The 21,554-nt window shown below is 39.1% G+C and overlaps 1 protein-coding gene across 1 annotated transcript in view; it reads right to left on the bottom strand.

Moving 5' to 3' along the window:
- Gucy2f (guanylate cyclase 2F, retinal) overlaps window positions 1–21,554 on the bottom strand; it is a 79,158-nt gene that overhangs the window by 35,024 nt on the left and 22,580 nt on the right. The window contains exons 3-7 of the mRNA XM_050123995.1: window positions 21,150–21,504; window positions 19,722–19,806; window positions 15,409–15,505; window positions 9,712–9,843; window positions 2,107–2,196 (exon numbers count right to left, since the gene is read on the bottom strand). Of these exons, the coding sequence (XP_049979952.1) occupies window positions 2,107–2,196; window positions 9,712–9,843; window positions 15,409–15,505; window positions 19,722–19,806; window positions 21,150–21,504 (759 nt within the window). The remainder of the gene's footprint in view (window positions 1–2,106; window positions 2,197–9,711; window positions 9,844–15,408; window positions 15,506–19,721; window positions 19,807–21,149; window positions 21,505–21,554) is intronic.

Here is a 21,554-nt window from a genome sequence, read left to right on the forward strand (position 1 = left end):
GAGGAGGAGGAAGAGGAGGAGGAAGAGGAGGACGAGGAGCAGGGGGAGGGGGAGGAGGGAAGGAAGGAAGGAAGGAAGGAAGGAAGGAAGGAAGGAAGGAAGGAAGGAAGGAAGGGGAAAGGAAGTAAGAAAAAAATCAATTAGTAAGTAAAATAATGAATAAGAGTAGACTAAAAAAAAAACAGAAAGACACAAACATGGTGTCTCACACCTTTATTCTCAATTCCTAGAAGGCTAAGGCAGAAGGATTTTTGTGTTTTGGGAGACAGCCTGTACTACAAAGTGAGTTACAGGCCAGCCTGGGTTACAGAGTAAGATCCCATCAAAAAAAAGTGTAAACTATTTCTATAGGTTCAAATTATTTTAAGACCATGTACTAATTACTCTGGGGCAAAGTAATTCACATAGGAAGCTGTTATGAACTCAAAGTTAGCATCACCAACAATGGGATGCTAGCTGACATTGTGTTACTCCTGAATAAAGTGCACAAAAAAAGACTACATCCCTCCTGAAACTATCTGGCTAAAGATGCATAAAGAAACCCGTGAGAATGTTAGGCAAACCCAGGTAGAAGGTCAATTCACCAATAACTGACCAGAATTCTTAAAAGCATATTAGGGTGAAGAAAGAGAAGTCTGAGAAGCTGTCATATTAAAGGAATCCTAACAGACATACAGCCATGGGAACCTATAGTGTAAACTGACATGAGAAGAATTGCATTATACTGGTATTGTGTTAAGGCAATTGATAAAATTAAAATATGGGTAGTAATTTAAATGACAGCATTGTATAAATGTCAAATTGTCTGATTTTGATCATTGTACTCTAGTGAAGTATAAAAATGTTTTCGGCTTTAGAAAACAAATGAAAAACAACTTGAAGGTGAAAGACAATGTCTACATCTTACCTTTAAATAATTCCAAATGTATAAGGAGATCAAGTAGACAACTGGGCAAACTGAGCATGTCCTAAGTCTATGTGAATGTCCCCTTAAAAATTCTTGAAGGTTCTTCCATAAAATTGAATTGATGCCAAAATAAAACTCACCATATACACGTGCACACACACACACACACACCAAAAAGAAAAGGTGTGATGCACAACCCTTATGTTAGCTAATCTGTTTATTCACACACTTATATTTTATAAGCTTCTGTAGTTTGCGCCATTCGCCTCTTTATTTTGAATGTAGTTTTTAGGGTTAGTATCTAAGGTCATAAAATCACTGTGAAATAGGTTGCTTCTGCTGCCTTTGGTCCTTTTCAATTTATCTATGATTATTTTCCCTTCAGTTCCAGGCACCAAAATCCTATGTAAGGGAAATACCACATCATGATAGTTCATCTTAACCCTTAGAATAACCCCTGTTCCCCATGGGCCATATCGCTGGTTTCCTTTCTTTCCTCACTTGCACTGTGGTCTGCATGCAGTTGGTCCTCACTCACATCTGTTGGAATTATTTGTCAGCTTTGTAAATGTGGAGACATTTACTACTACTAGCACGTGAAAGAACCAAAGGCAATATCCACGAATTTTTCACAGACTCCAATTCAAGTTTAAGGAGGAGGCAAGAATTTAAATGGCTTAGGAGAGATCATGCCTGACTTATTTATAGGCGCTTCCTTAAGTAAACTATCCAAGGACACTTTGAACATAACCAGTGGAGTTAAGAAAATACCATATTTCAAACACTAATTACCAGATGAATCTTCAAGGTCTAAAAAATGGGCACATGGATGATTATGGTATCCTTAATTGATAATTATCTTAATAGGCATCGTTTTATAAAGAAGTTATGAGCCAGGAATATGCAAGAAGCATTGGATGTATTATCTCTTAATTCTCTTCCCAATATAGAAGAGAAGGCAATAAAAAGCAGACAGACATTTTGCAAAAAGGAACATGAAGGCTCAGGGAATGTGGGTGATGGGTGCAAATTAAAAAAGCTCCTTCTTTGGTTCAGAGTCTGTGTTTTCCATTCTCCCGCATTTGCTATTGTGTCACAAGATCATCCCATGACTGCCTCATGCTGGCGGGCTGCTGCTGATTACTTGGAAGAAAGTATTGGTTTGAGTAGGGATGTACACCAATGAGGGCTTCTCATACCATTTCAAACACATCACTTGCACTTGATTTGATAGACTTAATGTCCCCAAAATCTCCAGGAGGGAACTTTTTCAGCCATACCCAGTCACCCTGGAAAGAAAAGGGAAAGAATACTGATGAGACTTCGTTGTCAGTCAGGTTTACAGTAAAATTCCCACTACAAGCAGATTGTTTTTCTCCTCCCCCACCCTCAGCCCCAAAGAAACTCCCATTCTGGGTGAAAATGAACTCGAACAAAGTAGGTAAAGTTAAACGTGTCAAAGCACTCAGGGCAGGGAAATAACCCATGTGTGTGCAGATCCCAGGAAATGCAAGGATACCACTCTGAAATGTCTTCCTTAACTAACTGCAGAAAGTGCCAGGTCACTTCACTTATTCATGGCTAAGTGATGTGGCACAGGGCTTGCTTCGATTAATGGTGATGGTTGGTGATTGCAATTCCCATTGCCTTGAGGCATCTGTAGTGGGAAATGCAAGGCAGGAGATGGAATGCCACAAACGTTTGCAGCATTTGCCTTGATTCATTTTTCTCTTGTGTGAAGGGCCATGAGGTCAAGGTGGGGGCTCTCTTACTCATTAATCATAAACTCACTGATTTAAATGTAGATTAAACATTTTTTGTTATTTTGATTCAAACATGTACTGCCACAGTAACAGGTCATCTAGACCCTTTCAAAAGTCTATTTCCAACTTTTTCCATTTGTAATCATTTGATTTTTTGGAGTTGAAATGTTTGTGGGTATAATGTGATAATTTGATACAAGTATACAATGTGTAAAGATCAAATCTGAGTAATTAAAATTGATTCTTAACTTTGAAATACAAAACAACAATTTCTAAGGTCACTGTCAATTCTAACTCAATTATTTTATTCTTTCCTCACTTCACTGCTAGTACCTGATAATTTTCTTGTGCATACATAGCCTCAAGGAGTCATCAGTCATCAAGCCCTACTTAGTTCTGTCCAACCAAAAAAATTTTAAAGGCAATATAAATATAGATTTCTTTTCCTCTGTGATAATGATAATGTCTTACACTGTGCTCCCTAGTCTTCAAAGTGCCTACACATCTATTACCTATAGCCTGGAGAGTCCATTTCAAGCTGCACCTACTTGTCATCAAGTAGAGATAATAAAGAAGAGAGCTCTGTGCAATCAAATTGTGAAAATAGGAATGTGTAACCATTCTCTTATTAAGGAATGTAGCCAGCTGTAGCAGCTCATCTGGAAAGCTGCCAGAGGCTAAGGCTAATGGCAGCTGCAGGCATCTCAGTAACTCCCCTGCGTTTTGTGTTACAAAGCCTCTCCTTGCCAAGGAGTTCAAAGTCCCTCGACGAGGGAAAGGCTCTAGATTTGTCTGGACAAATCTACAAGAGTCAAGCTCATTGCCCATAAAACTCAAAAAGGCAGGGCAGCATGAGTTGGCGCCTGTAACAGAATGGTCAAAGTGTGACCCTGGACCAGCTGCATCAGTGTCAGCTGGAGACTTTTCAGAAGCACCAGTAATTGAGTTCCACAGAACACCTAGGGAATGACAAGGTGTAGGGTTGGGACCAGTAGTCTGGATGTTATCAAGTCCTCATCTTAATTCTGACCCATAGTCAAGCCTGCCACCTAAAACCCAGCCTTTCCCCTTGCCTTGTCTCTGTGATTCCCTTCACTCGCATCCTCTCCATTTGCCTCACACTGACCTCCTCTTACAAATTCTGCTCTCGGGCAGGGACCTAAAACTCATTCATAGTAGTCAAGAGGACCTGCCACAAGTTTAACTGTTTTATCTCTTAAAGAACTTTGCCCTTTACAGTCAGCAAAGGCTAAGCCTTAAGCTGAGAGAACAAACCTCTAACCAGAGTTTTACAAAATGAGATGATGTATAATATGTACTGATGGGTTCAAAAAACAAACAAACAAACAAAAAACCTTTACATCCCCTTGGCAACTGTCACTTGGCCCACAGTAACTACCAGCTGCTTTGGCACCTCTGTGCTAATTAGATGATGGTGTTTTCTCTCAGGTAAAAAAAGAAGCCCTAATTCTTTGAGTATATAATTGTGCACTTTGTTTTTGGGCAGAAGCCTTGGCTGCGTAAATGCACGCACATTTTATAAGCATGCGTGTTCCACCCTCACATTTACTTACCCACACCCTGGGCACAAAGGAGGGCATCCCGCTGGTAGTGTCTACATTCTGCATGTCCCCAAGGTCTCCCTGCCAAGGGAGGCCTCTTTTAGGGGATATGGAGTCATGTTATCAGGATGGGAGAAACAAATGGGACTCAGGGTTCCATTAATACGAGATAGGAGAAAGAGGGAAGCTCAAGGAATTTCTGAAACATAGTCAAAATAATGATTGAGCAATGTGTATAATTGGGAATGGTGGGATAGCTATAGATGTGAGGCTTGACACCCTACCCATTCCAGAACTAGGCCTGGAAGCCAGAACGTCTGCATCTCCTTCTGTACAGTTCCCACTTAAGTTAGAACATATTGTCACCATGAATAGAGCCCGCATAGATGGGATACCCTCATATGGTGTACGATCTGAACATCAGTTAGTTACTAAAGAGCTCTGACCGCCTTATAGATCATATGTGATACCTTCATAATCAGAGACATAGGTTGACCTTCTATTGGGATTATTCACTGACAGAGTAGCTAAGAACACTTTTCCCGTCAAATCACTAAATTTGAGGGCTGGAGAGGATCTTACATATACAGAACTCTGATGGAGGAAGGTAATTGGTTAATTATAATAAACCAACTGCTTGGCCTCATAGCTTAGAACATAGGTGGGTGGAATAAACAGAATAGGATGCTGGGCAGAAGAGGAAGTGAGGTCAGACTCTGCTCTGCTCCCAGACAGGATGGACTTAGTCTAGAATCTTCCCGGTAAGCGCACCTTGGGGTGCTTACACACATCATTAGAAATGGGCTAGTCCAGGTGCGAGAATTAGCCTGTAAGGGCTAGAGTTCATGGGCCAAGCAGTTCTTAAATGAATACAGTTTGTGTGTTGTTATTTCGGGCATGAGCTAGCCAAGTGGCCGGGGTGTTGGGGACGCAGCCCCACCGCCGCCGCTTCCTATTTCAACAGAACTCAATCTCATATCTCCATAAAGAACCCAAGACAAGAACAGCACCAATATCTTCCAGTGCCCACTTGGTTCCTCTTTTCCCTATCAGGCTTTCTATGTTTGGAGTATATTTGTTTAAATTTTAGTTCTCACACATTCTGTAAGCAAGTTTGTATTGAGTCTCTGTGTGCCTTCATTCATGAAAAATGAAGGAAAAGAAGGAAATGGGGAGCTTTTATCTCCACCACACATGGACTAAATAGCTTTTGTTTGGGGTTTTAAAACAGAATGACAAAATATTACACTTATCCTTTTACTTTTTAATTAAGAGAAAAAAATAATCAAATTCCATTCATGGAAGTTTTCTGAAGTAATTTAGAATCTATCTGCTTTGCACTAAGGGCACCGTGAATTAACGAAAATAGGAGAACAAGGTCCTAAGCATGGCTCTGCTTCAAGCTCAAGAGTAGCCTTAGCATACCCACTTAATCTGCCTTCAGCTTCCCCACCTTAAGAATAAGATTTACCAGATGATTTCTTCAGGCTTTGTAACTTTAATAATCTGTACTTCTATGATGAGAGGCAATGGCTGATGGAAGGGAGGGTGTATGGGGAGATAAGTGTTATAGGAAGGAGGAAAAAAAGGCTTTGAGAACAGGAAATGAGTGCATAGAGAAGGGAGACTCAATGTGCAACACGTAGGGAGACACTGGGAGTTGGAAGGTGTCCAAAAATGAAGCAGAAGATGAATCCAGGGATTTCTCCGTGATTTGGGTCAGGATCACATTGGTTCTTACCTCATCTCTCCAGCGCTCCAGACTATGGTTATTAGAGCAGAACATGAGAAATACCTAATAGCTTCTGCTGTCACTGTTGTTCCCCCCCCCACACACACACACACACACTGAGCAGCTCACCTGGTTCTCCTTTCTATAGTCACAGAAAACCTGTGGAAGGTTATACAACTACACATACATCAGAGTACGAATATTGTGTTGGTACAATATATCGTATGGGGATCCCCCCCCCTCGAAAAGCCTGTCTTTGGCTATTGAGCATCTACATGCATATTATGTGGAAATGCCAGGAATCCCAGTAACAATTCCCCCATTTGATTGGTTGGTTGGGATTGTTTATTTCTTTGGGCTGTATGCAAGAGTATGTGCATTTGTGTGCACACACGTGCATGTGTAGTAGTAGTAGTAGTAGTTGCAGTAATAGTAGTAGTAGTTCATGTGTGGGAAATTTATGAGCACTTGTGGTCATGTGCATGTGGAGACCAAAGGTTGAAGTTTGATAGCTTTCTTAAATGCTCTCTGCCTTATGTTTCGTGAAAGGGTCCTTCACTATATCTGGAGATTGGAGACTCAACTGGCTGACCAGAAAGTCCCAGCAATCTCTGCCTGTCTCCACCTTCCCAGGGCTAGGAATATAAACACAAACTGTTGTACTCGGTTTTTTTTTTTAATGGTTCTGGGGGATTAAACAAAGGTCTTTGTGCTTCTGTGGAAAACAATGTACTGCCTGAGCCTTCTTCCTGGTAGAGGGTGGTATCATTACATAGCTCTAACCTGTTTAGTAATTACTCAGGCTGCCCTCTTGTAATAATCCAGCCCCAGTCTCCCGAGAGCTGGAATTCCAAGTATGTAGCACTACGGTGGGCTACAGTAACAAGTCTTATAGAAAACTGACTTGTTTGAAACAGAATCTACTTGAGGAAGAGACTTCAAATAACTTCTAATAGTGGACCATTTGACCAAGCTACTGAACTTTTTTTTTTTAAATCTACTGATTCAATTGATTTATACTCCACCTTAGACACCCCTTTAACTCTAGCCAGGCAGTTTTGCAGGCTGTCTTTCTTCCTTTACACCTTACTCTCAGTCTAATATTTATTTCACTGTGTGGTTTTATTGTTATTATGGGCCTCCTGGGGCTGGCGAGATGGCTCAGTAGTTAAGATCACTAGCTACTCTTCCAGAGGACCAGGGTTCAATGCCTGGCACACATGTGGCAGCTTACAACTATCTATAACTCCAGTATCAGGGGATCCAACAGCCACCTCTGACCTCTGTGTAAGCACACAGGTGGTACAGATACACATCCAAGCAAAACAGACACACACACTAAAATAAACAAACAAACAAACAAATAAGATTTTTTTTTTAAAAAAAAAAAGCATACTCCTTTGGAAAAGATAAAGATCCCCCACTCATGAATTGACTGACCAGTAGTCATTCATGGAAAGCTATATAACCAGTTTCCTGTTCGACGTCCAAAACAAGAAAGGATCTGACAAAAATCTTCAAGAGCGGTAGCAGACTTTTTTTTTTCTTCCTCAGTTCTACGCTGTAACCATGCAAGCCCACCAAATAAAGTACACCATGATTCAATCCATTATTCCACTAAATCAGAGAGTCATAGCAGAACCATGGCAGATGTGGCCTTTGAGGCTTCTCTATCTAGCAATTATTAAACCTGGCTGCATATATCAAAAAAGTATATCAATGGGGTTAAAAAGATACATTAATGCTTGGTTGTAGGTCCCTACCAACTGAATACCAACAATAATCAGTTGGTAAGAATAAGAGTTTGGGTATAGTTCTTTTTACTTTGAGTTTCAGAAGGGTATTTTAATGAGTCCCCAGGATTATGAACTCACTTCAACTTCTAATTTGGTAAATGAAAAGCAAAGGTTATTAATATTTACTTCAGAATCCTAATGATGTATTTCTGTTGTAAAGGCCTAAGTTCATGCTGTTTGACATTCCAGAGCTATTCAAACTTTTCTGCCTTAAATGTTTTAGAGAAAAGATTCTTCAAAATCTCAAGCTCACATTTGAAACAAATCCCTCATTGATTAGATTAAATCACAGTGAAATCAAGAGGTTTCCTACTTCAAATTAAGATAAAACTCACACCTTGGGTATACAGAAAGACCATGTGTGATGCTAATTTGATATGTAGTCGTAGGTAGTCCACTTGTGAAACTGGACAATTCATACACATTTATTTTTAATAAATACATAGTAAGTATGTATTTATTATGTATATATATATAAACAAGAGTTTATTTATCATAGTCCTAGAGGCTGGAAAGTTCAAGATCAAGGGGCAGTAGATTCAGTTGTTGAGTGAGAATTGCTGTCTATGTCCAAGATGGTGTTTTCACATCCTTTGAAGTAGAGAAACACTGTGTTGTCCCATGGTGGACGACATAAGGGCAAGCAGGCCAAATGCTCTGTGAAGCTTGTTTATAAGGACTTTACTCACATTGATTCGATCACTTTTAAAAATTTCATATCTTTTTATTGACACATATTCACTGAAAACAAAGACAAGTTCTTTTGAGAATATTCTGCACTTTAACCACAGTCTTACTCCCACACCCTCCTTCTTTCTCTCCGTCCCTTTCATCAATCTCCTCTCTTCCTCCAGTCTTTCTTCTACATCCACGCCATATATCCCTATATATGTTTATATATTTTTAAAAATTCTAGGATCCATAAATGAGAGAAAACACATGATATTTGTGTCAGTCTCACTTTTTCATTTATTATCTCAGGCTATTCCAGATGTCATCATATTGGCCATTAAACCTTAACACCTAAAGTTTGGAGGTAACATGTTCAATCCCTAGCAAATTCTCTGTGAATTATTTATTTGATGGAGGAGAATATGCCCTTGGAAAATCCATTGCAACCAGTGAAATAAATTCTTCCTTCTTTTAGACTTTCTTTGCAGTTACTATTGAAGCTGAGAGTCTCTGATGCTCCTGGGAGTGTCTCCAAACACAAGAAGGAAAGCACACTGAGAAAGCCTCACTTAGGAGGGACAGGACAGTCTAGTTTACAGTCTAGTTTCCCTTCACCCACTGCTTAATGTTCTCCTGCTGAGAAGAAACAGCTCATCTCTACAAGTGATGCAAGATTTGTTCTGGTTGCCAAATTCCAATATCTAAGAACAATGGGGCAGAGGTGACCTCTTAAATCTTGAAAGACAGAAACTTCAAAGGGGATTTTTTATTTTATAAAGCATAAAGTAACCTCTTACCCCCAAAGACAGTACAGGTGAATAAAAAGAAAGAATTTTCAAAGTTTCAATGTCACCAAAATGTTACAAGTGTAGGGAAAACAACTAGACTTTGAAGGTTACCACCAAACATTACCTTGCATATCTATTTGTATCTCTAGCCATCTCACACCAATGATTGACTCAGGGAGTCATTTCTTCTATTACATATAGTGTTGTGGGATGACTGGCCCATTTAACTATGTGGGTTCCATGTCTTTCCCCCACAAACTTAATCAATGCATTGAGTTGAAATATTGATGAGGTTTCAAATAAGCTCATTTGCTGGGGAAAATCACTGTCAAAACATCCATCAAACAAGCTTATAAATGGACACAGACAGAAAAAAAAAACCTTAGAGGGGGAAAACCCTCAATATTTTTACCCAAAGACTGACACTTCAATGGTAGCATTGTTTTAAAACCCTAGGAAGCTTCGAATTAAAGAATTTTTAGATGACTTACCTCATATATTGCTATGTTGGAGTTCTCATAGGTAGCTGGAGTTAGACTGCCTGAAGAAAAGGACAGCCTTGGGGACCTCCCACTTTGAACTTCTGAGATGATCTGGAAGCTTACACTGGCACGACTTCCTCTCTGTGAAAGGATTAGAAAAAAAAAAAGAATATGAACAGCAGTGGCATTATGTAAAACTAATTTGTTATATTCAGTCAGAACGCTTTTATTGGCTCTCTGTGAGTTCGAGACCAGCCTGGTCTACAAGAGCTAGTTCCAGGACAGGCTCCAAAGCTACAGAGAACCCTGTCTCGAAAAACAAAATAACAACAACAACAACAACAACAAAAAGAGCTCTTTTTATGCTGCTGTTGGGATCTTATTTACATTCTATATACCACCAAAAAGGTTAGCATTCCCAAGTATTTTTTCTCCCAGATAACTTGCTTTTTTAATTAAAATATAATCACATCATTTTCTTCTTCCCTTTCCTCTCTCCAGCCCTTCTCTTGCATCCCCAATTGCTCTTTCTCAAATTCAAGGCTTTATTTGTTGTTATGTATATATTTGTGGAAATATACTCTTAAATCTATAAATACAACCTGCTCAGTCCCCATAATGTTACTTGTTTGTTTGTTTGAGACTGGGTCTCACTGTGTGGTCCAAGCTGGTTTAGAACTCATAATCCTCCTGCCTTAGCCTGTGAAATACTGGAATTTCAGGCATGAAACACGCCATCCCTGGTCCCCAGAGAGAATTTGAATTATATATTTATATATGTGAGGCAGTCATATATATACCTGTCAGTAGTTTAACCTGGAACACTCATTTTATAGACTTGAAATTTAGAAAAAAATAGTGAAATTATTTTCCCAATATCATCTAGTCAATCATTTAGTTAAGAGAAATGTGGTTGTAGAGAAACGAAAACTTTTAAAAATGGAACTAGGAGATAAGTTCAGTCCCTCACTCCCAACACTGACTCCATTTTCTTCCAACCTACCAAATGGCATCATTCTTTCTGAAGATGAGATTAATGACAGAAGGCCTTCCACAGAGCAATCAAGTTGATACAGAGTAAGTGGGTTATCAGTTTATGGTGAGTGTGAGGCTGAAGTAGGTCAGATTCTTTATTCCTTCATTTTGCTTAGATACACAGTCTGGAAAGGGGAGCTGCAAGCTTCGCAGGTGAAGGACAAATCAAGAGTGTTCTCTGGAGTCTGTGTTAATCTTTAAAAATAAGCTTCTATATCTTCAAATAAGCCAGTAGACTTATTTTATGTGAAGAGAGACCAAATCAACAGGTACCTCAATATTCTTCTCAATAATTCTTAAAATGCTTTCCGAAAACATTACAATGAAAAGAAATGAATAGACACCCTTGTTACTATCTAGGCAAGGCTTCTCTTCCAACACCCATACCACCACTTATTCGTTTATTATTGTTTTTATCACTAGTAGTCATAGTAGTGGTTTCATTATTTTGAAACAAAGTCTCACTATGTATAACAGGCGGGCCTTAATAACATAATCCTCCTGCCTCTGCCTTCACAGGACTAAGATTACAGGCACACACCACTAATGTCCAGCTTCTATACTCTCCTTCTGATAAGGAAGAAAAAGACAGCTCAAGAATATAGGGGTTGAACAAAGATTTTGGTGTGATAGTTCCCTGTCCTGTACACTTTCTTCTGGAATTGTGCTTTCTATCAGTCTTGCTTGCCAATAAGAATTCATCTTAAGTCCTTTTTAACACTGCGATTCCAGTGGTCTTTGATAACCTGAAGATAACTGTTGCCTTAGCCTTGAGTTAAGTTTTTTCGATATCAAAACTATCACGAAGTCCAAAGACAACGTTGTGCATTTTAGCAGCGCAAGACTTAGGCAACATGTAAAACCTGACTTTTCGCATAACCCCTCCATCAACCTGTGCTGCCTCCAACAGAGTGGAGCCAGGGAGTCATCTACTTTTCCTTCTATTCTTTACTTTCACATCTCAGCAAGAGCACGGAGATGTATATTAGGACATAGACCTCTCTGTGCAGGGCAAGGAGAAAGTGATAAAATCTGCCAAAATCCACATACACTTGGATTTCAGCTTCACTTTCCTCTAAAATCTTCCTTTTCTGACCTGCCTTCTGACCTGCCAATTTTTCTAGACAGAATTAATTCCGTATTCTCAAAGAGTTTACACTTTCAGACATTCCTCTTGGATGGAATTTTTGGCTTGGTTTCTTGACTGATTAAACACAGCCAGCTGCAAGTTTGTGACTGCAGAGCAATTAAGCAAAATGTATGCTTCCCTATCTGTTCCACTCCAAAGCCTTGAGAGAAGCCAAATGCCAAAAAGGGACTTAGAGGCAAAGAGCTGTGTTCTTCGGGCGTAATGTCATTCTTTTCCACTTAGACCAAAACACTTAAACAAGCAAATGAGCATTAACATTCCCTAAAGGGCTATTGATATTTTCTGTCTTTTTTTTTATGCTTACAGTAAAAAGTTGCAGTGATGTCTTTATCCTCTTCGGGTCAAAATGTGTGCCTAAATGAAATGATCTATAATCATGTGCACTGTCTTCAACCCCAGGCATTCTGTCTGCCTGTCAACAGCACTGCCGTGCTTTTTGTGACATTTTGCAAGTACTGGCACACTTCTATAATGCAAGTGCACTTTATAAATTAATATAAATGAGAAGACACATAATGGATATTTTATAGACGTCACATGATCTATGCATTGAAAAAGCCAATTTCGTCCAAAATTGAGCATAGTTATTGTTTTCGCTACTTTAGAGCACAGCATCTAGGCAGCTGTCAAGAGCCATCAGGTTGACAAGAGTAATGCCCAATTATATGGGTTTGGGAAATAAGTTGCATGTTTTGACCAAAACTTTAGTACATTTATCTCCATTTTCACAATGACTTTTATGACAGATCACATTTGTAGATTAAAAAAATTAACCACAGGACTGACTTGTTTTATCTTGGTATCAAGTTATAGATTGGGATTGTTTTCACTTCAGTGTCTGAACTTTCGCCTGCTTCACTTGGGGAGTTTCATACAAAGAATACTGAGTTTTGAAAAACCCAGACAGATCCACCAGCATGACTGCTAGTGTCCTCTGGTGGTTTCAAACATGGAAGTCAATTATCAGTGGGTTTCTGTGGCATGGGGGCAGAGTACAGATGTCAGGCACAGCACTAGGCTTGCCTTTCATCGGCAGATTTCTAGGAAGGGGCTATTCACTTCACAAAATCATCAGAGAATTTAAACAGGAGCATTATAAATGACCCGACAGCAGGACATAACCACATAAATCCATTCTTCATGGAGCCTGCTAATTGCATGTCATTTTCAGTGTCCTTTTTAAGCAACTGCCCAATTTGCCACTGAAATAACCAATTCTTAAATTTGCTGCGGTAAAATGACAACAGTAAATGGCACACGAAAGCAATAAAATGCCTTTGTACCTTCTCTCGCCACCCCCCAGCACATGCAAGGGTCAGTGCCATTAATGCAGTCAAATAAGCTAACAGAAGGAAGCACACCAGCTCCCTTGACAAAGTCCCCACCACCGCCCTCCCCCCGCCACCCATGCACATGCTCTTTTTGTCACGCTTCTCTTTACACTGCTTCTTATGCTCAGGACATCTATATTTCAGGGTCAGGAATAAAACAGGAAGACAGGATGGAAACTGTATAAAGCCACAGAAAGCTTGTCTTTTACCAAATAAAAAATGTAACTACTTACTACTGAATTTTGGACAACTGCCAGCAGTTTAAAAATACATTGATAAGCAACTTTATGTGGTACGGTATGATGCTATGGTAGACACATACATTGTATATTACTTGAGTCAGGGTACTTAGGTTGCCCATCATCCCAAACATTTATCATTTCTTTGTAATAAGAGCATTTACAAACCCTATATTCTAATTATTTTGGAGAATACGACACAACACTGTTAGCTTGCAATCACCCTTCTGTAATAAATACCAACACTTACAACCCAACTTTTACAAAAGCTCATAAATCCAGACTGTTTATGTGTAATTTCAATGCTTGCTGCTAATTTCTCCTGGGAGGGTCAAAGAAAAGTGATTGATAAGCCGTCTGTAATCTATGACATAGACAAATTCTACTTTCCCTTCTCTTAAGACTCAGCTTTTGATGTGGATCTCTGAAAAAGCGCCTTCCACTAATCTGACTTCGCTACTGTCCTCTTCTATTTCCAGTTCATTTGTACAATCTGGCACCCATTGATTTCCTTGCATGATTGCATTGTCTTCAACTTGACTCTAATGCTCTAGAAGGTAAGGACTACATGTAATCTCAGAAAATGTATCCCAGGGACAGTAGCAGGTTCTCATGAAGATTACCTGTTATAAGACAAATACAAGCAATCACCCTTTCCCAAACTTTTATTAGTACCTCTTATACTGTAAGCACCATGTTGGGTGTTAGAGGCTAATATAAAGTTTACCTAAAAGGGGTTATATGAAGCCAAAGCTCAACTATTGCCCGGAGTGAATTGTGTTTGCTTTCAGAACACGGTGCTAAATAGCACTATCTAACTGAGATACAACACAAACTATAATTGTCATTTTAATCAACAGTTAATATTCAAACATATGTCAGGGTATAAAATAATTAAATAGTTGATATATCTACATAATGCATAATGAACAAATCATAATAATTAACATTTCAATATCCTTAAATATATATATCATTTTCTTTTTATTTATTCTTTTCTCATACAATACTCATTTCTCTTTTAAACGTATTTTAACTTTGTGAATTTTTCTGTGTGTATGTGTATGAAAGCTACATGAATGCAGGTGTTTCTGGAGGACTGAAGAATGTGTTGAACCCCCTAGAACTAGAGTTACAGGTAAGCTTCTGGATACAGGTTCTTAAATCCAGGTCCTCTGTAAGAGCAATATAGTTTTTAAGTGCTGGACCATATTTCTAGTCCCCTGTCTCATTTCTTTACATTAGTCAACTTTAGCATCCTTTTTTTCTTTTCATTTATTTTTTGTAAGTTATGCACTAAATTTAAATTATAGTCACCCAAGTGTTCTATAGAACACTGGAATTTATTCTTCCGTCTAACTGTAATCTGGTACCAGTTATATAATTTCTGTTTATTTCCCTGTTTTCTACTCTTCCTATCCTCTAGTGACTACTAGTCCATTCTCTTACTTCTACATTTGAGCAGGATTATGTGACAGTGTTGCCTATATCTGACTTATATCCTTTAGCATTATGTCCTCCAGTTTGATCCATGTTGCTACAAATGACAGATTTTATTCTTTTGTGGCTAAAGCATATTCCATGCCACATATATAACTATATGTGTTCTAACAGTTATAGTAAAATATAAATAAAATAGATAAAAATAATTTAATAATATGCTTTCTTTAACCCCATATATCTAAAATAGTTTTTATTTATAATCTTTCACAAATTTTCATGAGATTTTTTTACAGCTCTTTATTCTAAGTGTTCTAAATGCAGTGTGCATTTTACTCTTGTAGTTTTGGTTGTGAGCTTAGCATTTAATGGCTAACCCATCTCTCTAGGCCATGCATCTTATTCTTAAGGCACATCATAATTGAAACTAACTACATGACATGCATTCAATGGTAACTTGTAGCTTCTGGCTATGATATCAGGCAATACAGCCAGAAAAGACGCTACTTACCTTACTGCCAAAGTGAGGATTAATAAATGTCACATCCTCCAAAGTCAGTAGAATTCTGTTGGGTCCTTTAATCAACTGGATTTTATTTATACGTCGCCTGAAACAAATATGAAATAAGATGGGAGGAGCTGGATGTTTTTGCAAAGCCTGGGTTGATTTGCTCTAATGTGTGTGTGTGTGTGTGTGTGTGTGTGTGTGTGTGTGTGTGTATCTTTACCATAATATCCATAGCGAAGGGAAGTAACAACAAGCCTGGTCATCATAATTTACAAAGACAAAAATAAAAACATGAAAATATTATTGAAATCATATCCAAAAATAAAGCAAGGGTGATGTATAGGGCATTTCAGACTAATAAAGTAGTGCTCTCGCATCAGGAGCATCTTTAAAACACCTCTGAGTAACTTTTAAGGAACCCTGCATACATCCTACTCACAGTATGCATAAAAGCCAAAACTCAAAGATCTCTAGTTTATAAACAAAAACACATTATGGAAACAAAGCAAAATAAGACAAATTGTGTGCAATTCCCTAGCCTTAGGCAGAGCTGGAACTAGAATCCTTGGTCCCTGGCTATATGCCCAGATTTCTGCCCATAAGACCACTTGTCTTGTAAAGTTGCATGCACGCGTTGCCAAAGCAACAGGTTGAAAAGTGGAAAAATTCAGTCAGTTGTTTGCTTTGTCCAAACAAGTGGGCTGACTTGGATTTTTTGTTTTCTTTTGTTTTGTTTTCCCTTTTACCAAATTAATCTCTTGTCTGAGCATTACATAGTCATGGTTTAAACAAGATTCTCTCCAAACAAGCCCATGAATTCGCAGTCAATGTAATTATTTTATACAAATCAATTAGGAGACACATAAGAGTGTACGATGTCTATTTTACACAGTCACATGGGTGTCCCAGACAATTTAGGATCAGGGAGGAACCTTAGTTTGTGTGATATTCTTCTCTCTGTCTCTCTGTCTCTCTCTCTGTGCTTGAAGCTAAATTCTAATTTTGTTTTCTTTTCCATAATTCAATATAATGCAATGTGTTCACTGCAAGAGCCAGGGTGAGAAAAACAACCACTGAATCAAATGCTTTGCCAAGTTGGCCTAAGGAGACTTTCTTCTGTAACATCGCAGGACTTCACTGGTTTGGAAACAAACAAATAATTAATGTGTCCCTAATTGTCTGTCAACAAATATGTCCCTTATCACAGTGGGAGCTGCTGCCCCACAGAGAAAATTAAAAGAGCCCTGTAGTGACTTCTTGGGTAAAGCACATGAATCTTTTGGCAAAGTAAAACATCACTCCCTAAATTATCTGTTTCATATGTGTAGAAAATTGTCTTAAAGCAGGCACACCTGTAAAAATAATTGTGCTTCAAAATACAATCTAGTAGAAAGCAAATTGAACTCCCAGTCTGGGAGGGGGGTGGTACTGATTCTGTCATTAATTAGCCGGGTGCAGGTGACCTTGGATAAATGAGTTAACCTCTTTAGGCCTCAGTGTCTCCTATCTAGTTGGATAATAGTCCTTACATTCCCTGCTTTCGAGAGTTGTTTTGAAAATCAAATGAGATAATGTATGTGCAAGTGCTCTGAAAACCATGAAGCACCAGGAAAGTAGCGGGGCTCATTATTATCATTATCATCATTAGTATTGCAAAGCTCCAGAGGGCTCTACAGAGAGGCAATACAATCTGGTTCAGAGGAGTAGGGAGAAAAGAGTTCAAAGAATGCTTTGTTTTGGGGTAGTTGGGTTCTTTGCATGGCTTTCTTTCTGAAAAAAAGAAAGAAAAAACCTTAAACAATCAAAACACACAAAAAGGAAAGACCAGAGAGTCGCTCTCCTACAAGTAATCATCTATTACAGAAACTCAGCAGCCACTCAGCTCTTCTGATTGCAGCCATGGTGGGCAGAGAGTGGGAGGAAGGCAGTAAAGAGGGGTACCTTTTATGCTTTGTTAACTGAGGAACCAAGGACCAAAAGCCTCTAGGAAATGGTGTGCCTTGTTCTCGTCTCTGAGTTTTCTGTGACCACTTGAAGTACCAATTGTCTCAAACTCATTTCCCTCTCCAATCATTTTCCTCTCTAATCACGTCCCTCTCCAGTCATTTTCCTCTCCAGTCTTTTTACCCTTTAGTTCACAAGATCCAAACAACCCCTTATCCCCCCCGCATACACACATACCTTTGTGGGTCTTCTGTTTCTTTTTTCCTTGTCTTTCCAATGATTAATGAATTGGACTCACTCAAAGCCCAGAGTACCAAACCATTCAGTTTAAAAGGCCAGCAAGAATTATCATTTGGGGATGTTGATTAGTCATATAAGCAGCTGACTGGGTGGAAAGAGCCTATGACTCCTAAAATCTCAGGGGTGGAGGTTCTTGTCCATCATTTGTTTTTGCTGAGAATCTAAGGAAGCTAATTAAATATTAAATTATTTGACAACACATAAAGAATATTAAATTTCTGTTCTTAGCAGTGATATATCCCAGCCACAGAAGTTAGAAGAAAAAAATCTTTCTTTGCTTTATCAAGTGTGTTTTATCAATTCATAACCTACCTAGTCTTTTGTGTGTGTTAAGTTTTTTACTAGGTACCAATATATTAAATAGGAAGAATAACACCTCCTATGATGGTTTCAATCTCATTTTTGTAAGTTCATTAAAATAGCAAAGCTGAAAGAATTTTTCAGCATCATCTAAGCTAATTCCTTCACTGTACAAAGGAGAAAATCCTGGCCATGAGGTTCAGTGGCTGGCCAAAGATCATACACTCTATGTACTTTTTCTTCGGATGTACCAAAACAGTTCTACTCCCAATGAGTCCATCCATACTACTGTTGGGACTAGCCTTACGAAGAGATGACAAGGTAGAAAAGAGAGATCTACTTCATTTCTCACTGTCACCAAATTACTCTCATATGGACACAGTCCAACTCTTCGAATACAAATATCAGAAGAAAGGATTTTCAGACTAAGTGACATTCAGACCAGTCGTGAAACATGTCACAAAATTAGTGAACCACCTGTTAGGGGATTTGAGGGAGGAACCAAGAGTTAATGGTAATGACAATATTGATGAATAGAGAGGGGTATCCAAGGAAGAAGAACAGTAGAAATCCAGATCATGATATCCTGGTCAAGAGGCATAGATGTTGCTCGGTGGTGGTGGCACACATGTTTAATCCCAGCACTGGAGAGGCAGAAGCAGGTAGATCTCTGAGTTCGAGCCCAGCCTGAGTTCCAGGACAGCCAGGGCTTCACAGGGAAACCATGTCTTGTGGGGGAAAAAAAAGAGAGAGAGACATAGATGTCCAAATGGAGATTCTGAGTTCACAACAATTAGCAGGAGAATCCAGCATATCTACAAAGGGCTTAAGTTTTTCCATTCATTGAGTGCCTACTCTGAGTCATGTACTAAGGTAAGTGCTTTACTCACTTTTGCTTGTTTAATCTTCATTATAATCTCATTTTAAGATTTTATTTTTAATTATATGTATATTTGCATGTACTTCTAGATATTGGCATGGGTACAGTGTCAGCAGAAACCAAAAGAGGTCATCAAAGTCCTTGGAAATGGAGCTTCGGGCAGTGGTGAGCTACCTGACATGGGTGCTGGGAGCCAAACTCAGCAGTCAATCTTACCCCTGAAGCTATTCTCCAGCCCCTAAAATAGGTTTATGTATTTTATGTGTGTGCATGGAGGGGGGGGGGTATTGAGCACTCATGTAACACGGCATGCATGTGTAGGTCAGAGGACAGTCTGTCAAAGTCAGTTATCTTGTTTCACCCCTGTGGGTCCCAGGATTTACACCCAGATCTTCAGCCTTAGCAGCAATTGCTTCTATACATTGAGGGATCAAGAAAGCAGAACCTGATGGTCCAGACTTAGGAATTAGCACCACTATTCGTAAAGCTTAGAGTCTAGCCAAAGTCTGCCTACAATATTCCAACCCTATTCCCTACCATACCATTTGGGAAAGAAGATGGTTCCTTTTCCAGTGGGGGTGAGTGGTATGGGAGTTACCATAGATAGGCAGTAATAAAGAAGCTTAAAACCCTGGTTCTTTTACTTCACCATTATGTTGAGAGCCAGATCTACTTATAGGCAACATCACCACTGACACTACAACGAGGAAAGCTATTCTCAGCATCATGAAAACACTTCACTCTAAATGGGGCCAGTAGGGATGGTAAATCACTATGGCAAAGAAAATCAGTGGGCAATCGTACTGAAACATGACTTCCTGGAAATCAATATTAACAAGGCTATTGTGGACTTCTGTATTGTGTACACAAAAAAAAGAACAAAAAAATGTACCTTATAAAGTAAGCAAATCCATTAATAGACAGCAAGGCTACAACCAAAGCGAGGCAGACCATCATGGCTAAGGCGGGGTCGATACCTGCTGAGAAGGAAAGAAAGAAAAAGAACAGCGTTGGAATGGAAAAGCAGTAAATACAGCACACCACAGAGCGACTCCTTGTGCTTCCTGGTGACTCTAAAATCAAGCCACATGTACCTAACCTAATTCCATTTTTCTACAGCACAGTCTGTCTTGTTGACTTTATGGACAAGAAAGCAATTTCACTGTTCTAAAGCAAAACCACTCACCACTCTGACAATAACAAATCACACGAATTAAGGCTGACCAGGGTGTTTTCTTTGGAGGAAAAAGTCTACAAATGGAAAACTTTAAGTGCATTCATTTAAGTTGGACAGCAATAAAATTCTTCAGAATAGGTGTGGTATCTTACCTGTGAAGGGTGAGTATTATGCTGTCTAAAATAAAAGACCTTCTTAATCCATCTGAGCCCACAGACCTTATGAATTATATCATTATTTGTCTTTCAAGGGTGAGATACAGTCCAGTTTTGATAGTGTCTTCATAAGCATATATGTTGGTCTCTATGAAATCTAAGTATCTAAATATTTCAGGGGGAAACACGTGATGATGTGAGTAAAGAGACAGTTGGATGTGTCCTGTTAAAATAAAATCAGGCTATTTCAAATAGATGCTCTTGGTTTTGGAAAGGTATAGGCAAATACTTAAATCAGAATACTGTGGGTCCTTCTAAAGGTACCCTCTGGCTCTCAGAGGTTTGATGAGATTTCCCTCTCCCAAAACCTAGAAGAGTCTTACCAGTCAATCAATCTGCTAAAGGACATCAGAATTACTAGCTGTGGTTCCTACCCTCAAGGAGCAGTACATTTTGGGGGTAAGAAGACACAACCAATACACAAGAAACAACTGAAAATTGATTTCGTGCTAAGCTATAAGGCAGAGAATTTTAGTATAATAGTAGTTCAGAGAGGAGGTGGTGCAAATATCGTGTTCTTGTGGTAGAATATGATTGACAGGATTTGGATATATCACGGGATACCCAGGTGATATTTTTTAGCAGAAAAAAAAAAAACCCCACAGGCCACAGCCATCTAAAGTCAGGGGAGCAGGAAGACACTTTTGTTTTATTAAAATTATGTCTTGGAGAAAGATTGAGACCTCTTTCAGGTCCAGTGATGGGTTAGCTTTCAGATTGTGAATGATTCTTTAAGACTGGAAAGTGCCTTTCGTGGTTCTGATTATTTTTAAATCAAGGAGATAAAATAGTAAGACGTTTGTGCAATCTGAAACGCAAATGTATGTCTTTGTGAGTGTTTCAATATTGAGATGGACCTTGTCTTAAAGAAGTGCCCCTATAACCCACACTAAACCACACTGATGCCCAGTGACTTCCCATTCCTTACCTCGTCGGCAGATCTTCCCTTCTGCAAACCAGCATTTTGCATCTGCGCTAGGGGGCCTGCCACCAGGGAAGTGAATGGGGGTCCCTCTGAACCGAAGCTGTTCAGTTTCCATGTCCACGGTGTAAGTGCTGCGGAGTTCCCATTCTTCCCCGTTGCTGTCCAGGATTACATATTCAGAAATTCCATTTCCATTTGAATCTGTCCTTATCAACTGGCTGAAGCCATAGAACTGCATGTTTCTGGAATGCTGGACCAGGCCGGCAGCACTAGTCTGTCCATTTTCTTTCATAGCCTTATTCATGGCTTGTGCGATAAAGTAAATTGAATTGTAGATGGTTCCAAACAACGGTGAAACCTATTTTTAAAAATTACAATTATCTTGAGCCCTAGTCACCCTAGAGCAAT

This window comes from Alexandromys fortis, unplaced genomic scaffold (genome assembly GCF_014885135.2).
Source record: "Alexandromys fortis isolate MF-2015 unplaced genomic scaffold, M_Fortis_MF-2015_v1.1 scaffold_195, whole genome shotgun sequence".
In the NCBI taxonomy this organism is placed as follows: domain Eukaryota; kingdom Metazoa; phylum Chordata; class Mammalia; order Rodentia; family Cricetidae; genus Alexandromys; species Alexandromys fortis.